This window comes from Nestor notabilis, unplaced genomic scaffold (assembly GCF_000696875.1).
Source record: "Nestor notabilis isolate BGI_N333 unplaced genomic scaffold, ASM69687v1 scaffold958, whole genome shotgun sequence".
In the NCBI taxonomy this organism is placed as follows: Eukaryota; Metazoa; Chordata; class Aves; order Psittaciformes; family Psittacidae; genus Nestor; species Nestor notabilis.
The window spans coordinates 14116-21260 of NW_009941280.1; the positions used below are offsets into that span (position 1 = coordinate 14116).

The 7145-nt window shown below is 36.7% G+C and overlaps 1 protein-coding gene across 1 annotated transcript in view; it reads right to left on the reverse strand.

Moving 5' to 3' along the window:
* Positions 1–1713: 1713 nt before the first annotated feature.
* Positions 1714–7145, reverse strand: part of LOC104410570 (coagulation factor XI-like) — a 16431-nt gene continuing 10999 nt past the window's right edge. The window contains exons 9-14 of the mRNA XM_010020786.1: positions 6918–7033; positions 6443–6617; positions 5101–5276; positions 4699–4794; positions 3228–3367; positions 1714–1869 (exon numbers count right to left, since the gene is read on the reverse strand). Of these exons, the coding sequence (XP_010019088.1) occupies positions 1714–1869; positions 3228–3367; positions 4699–4794; positions 5101–5276; positions 6443–6617; positions 6918–7033 (859 nt within the window). The remainder of the gene's footprint in view (positions 1870–3227; positions 3368–4698; positions 4795–5100; positions 5277–6442; positions 6618–6917; positions 7034–7145) is intronic.

Here is a 7145-nt window from a genome sequence, read left to right on the forward strand (position 1 = left end):
CACTGATATGCCCTCCCTCTCCCCCTTGATCCAATTCCCACCCACATGTCAGACTTTGCCTGCTGGCTTTCTGAACACCCACAGCCTGCACTGGGATTCCCAAAGCGGAAGATCTTCAGCACTGTGCATCACCAGCAATGCAAGCTCCCATACCCAGGAGCCTACAGCGATGTGGAGGGAAGGCAGTGTCCTTTCCCAAGACATGCCTGCAGCAGCACCATTCACTCTCCCCTCCTGGTACACTGGGACTGTTTTCATCCCTGCTTTGATTTTTGATTCTTTAAAATAAAACAAACAAAACTGAACTCCCAGGCTTTGAATACAGCTTTGGAATTTCAGGTGTGTTGTCTGAGATCAGCTTACTACTGCGCACCCCAAGAAGGACTCTGACCCCAGGGGCTCTGTGGACACTTAGGCAGAGAAACAACTGTTTATAAGCTTGTAGTTGTGGAATTATATTTTTCCCCAGTGTTATTTGCAAATAAAGAACAACAAAAAAAAAAAAAAAATAAAAAGAGAAGTCCTTTTCAGCAGCCTGATTGCTTTCTCCTGTAAGTTTCAGATGTTTAATTTCTAATTTTCATTTCCTCATTTACTTGTAAGCCACTCCTGCTGTTCACCTCCACAGCCACCATATCCAGGGTGGCTGTGTGGCAATTATGAATAGTGCTCTAGAACACAGTTTCAGCAATTGAGATAACGTAGATGATTAAGAAACAAGCTTGTGAAGACTGGCAAAGACAACGCTACATCCTGCACCTTCCTTTCTGATACAGTGTGAAATGCTGCTTCTTACTATTGGAAAGTAATAAATATCTGACTGCTGTTTCTCACACTGTTAATTTTGCCATGAAACATATTTTCTGCCTGACACAAAATAAGGAGAAAGGAAAAAGGAAAAAAAAGAAAGATAAAAGGAAAAAAAAGGAGACAAAGGAAAATGAGAAAGCTGTTTCTTTAACGAAGGAGAGCTAGGGATCTGGAAAAAAAAAATATCTTGTGATAAAGAATGATGACATATGATGTCCCTAAAGGGGATGATTCTTTTATTGACTTTCTGGATATTCTGCTTCAAGGAAATTAGACCCACATTACCATTCTTGCCACAGAAGTTTCCACAGAAATTAGAACAATATAAGTGAAAGACAGAACTGTTACCATACTTGCAAAATTGCTGCTGAAGAGCTTGCCTAGGCCTCTGGTTTTATTTTCTCAATTAGTACTGCCAGGCTTTGGTGAATTCATACAGAAATGAGGTTTATACGACTGTATAGGCTTCTTCTTGCCTCAGCTTCCTTTTAGCAAGCCCCTTAGTGACTTTGTAACCGGTTGGCCCATTTCAACTAAATTCAGACAAGGGAGGGAAATCTCTATTACTATGTCCAAACCTCAGGAGTCAGAAGCAGTTCACAGTTCCCAAATCCATACATGCCCTGCAAGCTTTTCTATTCCCATTTTATGCTAGCAAGGACAGAAAAACTCAACAGTTCAGATATTATTTTTTTTTCCTGCCAAATCAGTGACCACAGAGTTTATTTTTATTACTGCTTTTTATTTGGTAATGGCAAAGTTCACTCATTCCTGATTTAATCAAGTCTTTTACATTCCAGGCTAACAAGAAATACCATTTAAAAAACACTAATACACTTTATCACGTTGCTCCTAGGTTTACTTTTCCACCACCTCCCTTTGAACCAGTTGGTTGCTCCCATGCTATGTAGTTTTTTCTAAAATCCAGTCTGAATACTCAGCAACTTTTGTGTAGACACCTGGCTGCCTGCGGCGACCGCACCCTTCACCCCAGCTGGTGATGCCCACCAGATACCACACCTCCTCGTGCCTGCACGACAGCGGCCCTCCTGAATCTCCCTGTGCCACAGGAGAAAAAGACAGAGCACACAAGGAAGAGCACACCTCAGCATTTCTCTCTCAAAGAAAGCCTTGATTAAAATCAGCATCATTCAATGTTAACACCAGCATACTTGCCTAGATTTCAATCACTTTCGCTTAAGGCTAATTAAAGAGTCCTGAAGCAGGTTTTCTGTTTTTCTAGTAAATTGACTCCTAAATTCTTTCCAGTTGTTGCAAATAATTTCCACTTTCTATGAATGGTTCAAAACTACCTTTTTGTTTGTTTGTTTTATTTTATCTACGTACACTGATTTAAAACCCAATGGAGACTACATGTGAAAGTGACAAATACAATAAATTTGCCAATTTTCTCTTATGACCCTGGTTGTAGTATACAAATCGCAGTTCTCTGTGTGGCTTATCTTGTTTGAGTGACTCTGTCCCCCTAAAGCCCTCTCTCTCTCCTTTTCCTATTCCTAACTGATCTTTCTGAACATAACGTTCTTTAGTATAGCTGTTATGAGTTGTTGAGACAATAGCAAGTATGTTATTTTTATAATGCAGCATCTCCATGTTGTGGTACACTGTACCAGATAAAGAAAGCTTAACTGGCATAGAAGAAAAATTACTTCCCAGATCAAAGTATTTTTACTCCTAATTACTCAATACCAATGATAGTAATAGTAACATCTTAACATAAAAATGGCGACTGTCAAACACTTGAAGTGAAAATACTGTATTGGCAGAGAATTCAATCTTACTAATCAGACTATTTTTTCTTGCCAAAATTAACTCATAATATTTGAATTAATGGAAATGCATGAATTTACACCAGAGCAGAGAATTCAGATTGTTAAACTCATGCTGTTGTGACATATTCTACTCTAATAGTGAACAGATCAGTTTGTTGTCTTTAGCGTTCCATTCTCCATGCATTTTAACAGCATAGCTAGCACCTTCCCTTCTGGTTTGTACCCAGTTGATGCTTTAAAATAAGCTTTCATGTACTGTATTTCATATCAAGAAATAAAAACCTGTTTTAACTGGAGTAGTGCTTTGAGATACTAGACTTACTTTCTTTGGGTTTCTGATACTCCAAAAGAATACTGATTGGTTTTCCTAAATAGATGAGATATATCTACACACACTCAGATTTTTTTATCTATGGAATCTATCCATAATGATTTCAATGTCACATAAGAAATGTTTTGCATATACGTTGATTTTCAGTGCTTTAGACATGCAAAAGTGACAAGTTAATCGCAAGTTCTACTGATAACCATATTTTTTCTAATGGCAATTAAAAAAAAATCACAATATTCAGTTATGTATTTAAACAAATGGCTGGAATTTATGACTATACACTACTTTGTTACCTTACAAGCATCCCTTCCGCCTTCATCATAGCCAGCACAGATCACTTTGTCCCCTATTCTGTGTTTCCGGTACCTTGCCTGGCATTCCTCTTTCGACATGAGGGGAACAGTAGCCTTCTGAAGAATATCTTGTACACGACCTATGTAATAGGAGGTATGAACAGAGAAATGTTTGCTTCTAGCAAAATTAAAGTTAAAACTAAACTCTAGAAATCTCCATACAGTGATAATAAAAAGTTGGAGGCCACTGATTTTAGAGCATTGTTAGATGTTCATGACACTGATTTTCCTTTTTTTGTGTTACTAAACGACGTGAATTGTCTGATAATTTGAATGATTTTGTAATGCCATTTTATGTCCCATGACTGGGCAAACTTCAAAACTCCCTTGTAATTTGTAATGAATCCTTGTATGAGTATGGCTTTCAGGACATTGGCCCTTGGAGCATTGCAATTAAAAGTATTGCTTTATGTTACTAACAATTATTTCTCAGTAATGTGTCACAATAGATTTGGAATCTCCCAGTTGGCAAATCGGCACCACTCTGTGCCCTAGTAGTTTACAGGATGGAGAAATTTGCAGATAGAGTAAATAACAGTGTTTGAGAGCATTCTTAGAAATTAAGAGAAGAAATCAGCCAATATGTGCCTAAATTTGTTAGATTTCACATTGGACTCTAACCCCCAAATAGGAAGGTATATAAAGGAAAGGATACTGTTTAAATAGGGGGGTGTGTGTGTGTATATACACACACATAAATATTACACACATAAAAATATAAATAAATACATGTAAAAACATACTTTGATAATTAACAGCTGTTTGGCCTACCTCCATGTAAAATCAGAGGAGTTGAAATCCCATGTACTACCAAAACACCAAAGTCATTGGCATTGTTTATAATCAACCTTCAGAATCATAAAAACATACTTCAATCTCCAATTTCTAAAGTCATATGAATACAATCAGCGTAAAAAAAAGAAAAGCATGGGTTATGTGCAAACTGTAATTCAAAACCTCACAGTTCAATGATAAGACTGTTGGCTTTTTTCAGCTGGGAGCACGAAAAGGAGTGTGCATTCCCCATATATTCTGGGCTTTGCCAGTAGATTAAGACAGAATTTAAGGAAAAGTATTTGAGGGCTGTACAGGATATATTTAAGGTTGCATTCTTACACATTTCAAATTATTATATCAATTTATAAAATCCAATTTCTATGTCAGAGCATGTAGTTATTTAATGATAATTTCACACATCTTTCATATATGTTTTATGATGTCTTAATGGAAGCAGATTCTAATTAATTATATTACAGTGATAACCAGATAGCAGTAATGCTAGCCAAGAACATAGTAGAATTTTCTTTAAAATAAGAAGGGAGGGGGTTTTTTTGTTTCTTAAAAAAAAAAAAAAAAATAAAGTGTGAATTTTGCAAATAAAGGAACTCAGTGTTTAAATATTTATCTGTACCTTTTTCTTTTCTGTAACCCCATCCAATTACCCAACAGTCAGTATAAAGTACGTTAGTGTCTTCTTTTGATGGCAGGCAAATAGGTAGTTGAAGATCTAAAATGTGATTAAAATATTAGTTTGACCAGCAGAGGCAACTGAAACATTAAGGTTTTGTGGGCACCTACACAATCCCTGATGACAGCCTCCATATTATGCTTTGTTCCTTGCACTACATGTCATTCCAGTCACATAAATAGAAGCCACCCATTTTCTTTTCAAAGCCAACAGAATGAGATTCTCCTCAAACCCCAGTAACTGCATATCAAAGGAAACCAGGCCACGCATCATGCGCTGCCATATCAGTGTCAGCCCTGTGTCATCCTGCACATTTTCAGTATTCCTCTGAAATATGCTACATACCAGTAAAATTCATAGGCTTATCAAGTTTCATTAGAGCAATGTCATATCCGGTCTGTGCGTATTTATACTGAGGATGAACAACAATCTCTTCCACTTTGAAGTAGGGCGTATCCTCATTTATTTCTGACTGTTTTAAAATACCAGCATAAACACGCCAAATGTTGGGATTCTCAAGACTGAGGGAAAAAGACAAACAGTCAGTCTGTGGCAAAAGACGTGCACTGATTTCAAGTTTGTGTGCAGATGTCAGTATCTTCCCTTACTCCTGAGTGTGCAGTGAACAGCACTGAGGTCATTCTTTCAATTTTTTATTTTCATACTCTCAAAAAACAAAATAAAGGTTTGCTTTGTCCATCCCCTCCACTTTTTCTTTCTGTTTCTCTCCTTATTCATATTTTCATTCCCACATCAACTTTCTCCTTTATGTTCAGACTCTCATTGTTCTGATCCTTCTTCATTCTCCTTCCCCTTCTGCCCTTTTTTATTTTCTCTTTTTCTCTTCTCACATATATATGTATATATACACACATATATATATGTGTATTTTCAAGGGCATAATGCAAACCCTGAATTAATACATGAGATTCTTTCCGTTTATTCCAACACACAGCTTTTTTAGTAATGAAAACAGGGTTGGGAATAGAAATTCAATGGAGTCTATCCTGACAGTTATTTGTTAGGAAAATGGTGCTAGCCATTAAATACAGATTAGAAAGTGTAACATCATAGACCTATATGACAAGATCCAGGTAATCTTTATGTTTTTGACTTTACTTTGAAAAAGTTTAAGGGCTATTACACTGTAATATTCTACCATTAAGGCTACCTAGAATTTCTGGTATATGCAATGAAGAAGATGTAGATCTTGTCTTAAATAAACTTTTGAAGTTTGATTTTTGAAGATTTTATACACAAATTCATAAATATCAGTTGGGCTTAATACTTCCCAATTAACTAAGTCTATTTTTTATTTTTTCTTTTGCAAACATTTCTCTCTTTGACTTTTATAGTACCGGTAACTTCTACACTGGACAGCAGGTAGAGAATGATAGTTTTTATACAGGGATTTTTTATAAACTTCTGTAAAGTTTGCCACTGGAGGCAAAATATTGGCAATACTATTCCAATACAGTACAATACTATGTTACAAAGGGAGAAAGTATGGAGTTCTAGTTACATTAAGGATATGAATAGTTTACCGTAGAAGTTCGCCTTTTGGTTACATTAAAACAGTTTATTTTATTCTAGTCCTCATTTTTATCTTTCTGAAAGGTAGATCTCAACTGATCTCACTCTGGATGAAATTTTGGGGTTTATTTGTATGTTTACATTTAGGCCTCACCTCATGACGCAGTGAGCAGCTGTAAGAATCCACCGGCTGCTAATGATAGAGCCCCCGCAGAGGTGTCTCTGACGAGACAACTTCACATGCAAGCTGACTTGCCACGGCCATTCACCTGGGGAAGAGTCTGTCCCTCCAACAATCCTAATAGTTCTTGCAGAATGCTGCATACACACTAGAGAAATCATTTAAAACTGTGCTTAAATATAATTTGCACTCACTAATAAAAAATGAAGATGAGACTACTGCTGATCCCTGAAGATGGACCAGTCTTTTGCAAAGAAAGTGATACATGATACATTTTAAAACTTTTACGAAATTTATCATCATGAAGTCTATTAAAACCAAGTTCACAATGCTATTGTTGGTGTTTACAATGTGCAGACCTGGCTGATATCACATTTTCAGAACACTCTTCAATTATACTGAAATCAGTTAAGCACTGTCTCTTTTACATGAAAGAAGTTTTACTTACCAGTACTGGCTTTTTTTTTACATAACCTTAGTGAGTACCCTGAGATCCTTCCTGGCCCATGTACTATTTCCACTGGAGATCCATTCAAGGACATCCTTAGGTGACACTCGCACTTTCTGCTAACAAATTCATGCAAAGATTCCATTTGTACTTTTTTTTCTTGCAGAACACATACACCACCACCCCCCCCCCACCCACCCTGTGTGATCAATATTTTTTACACCACTT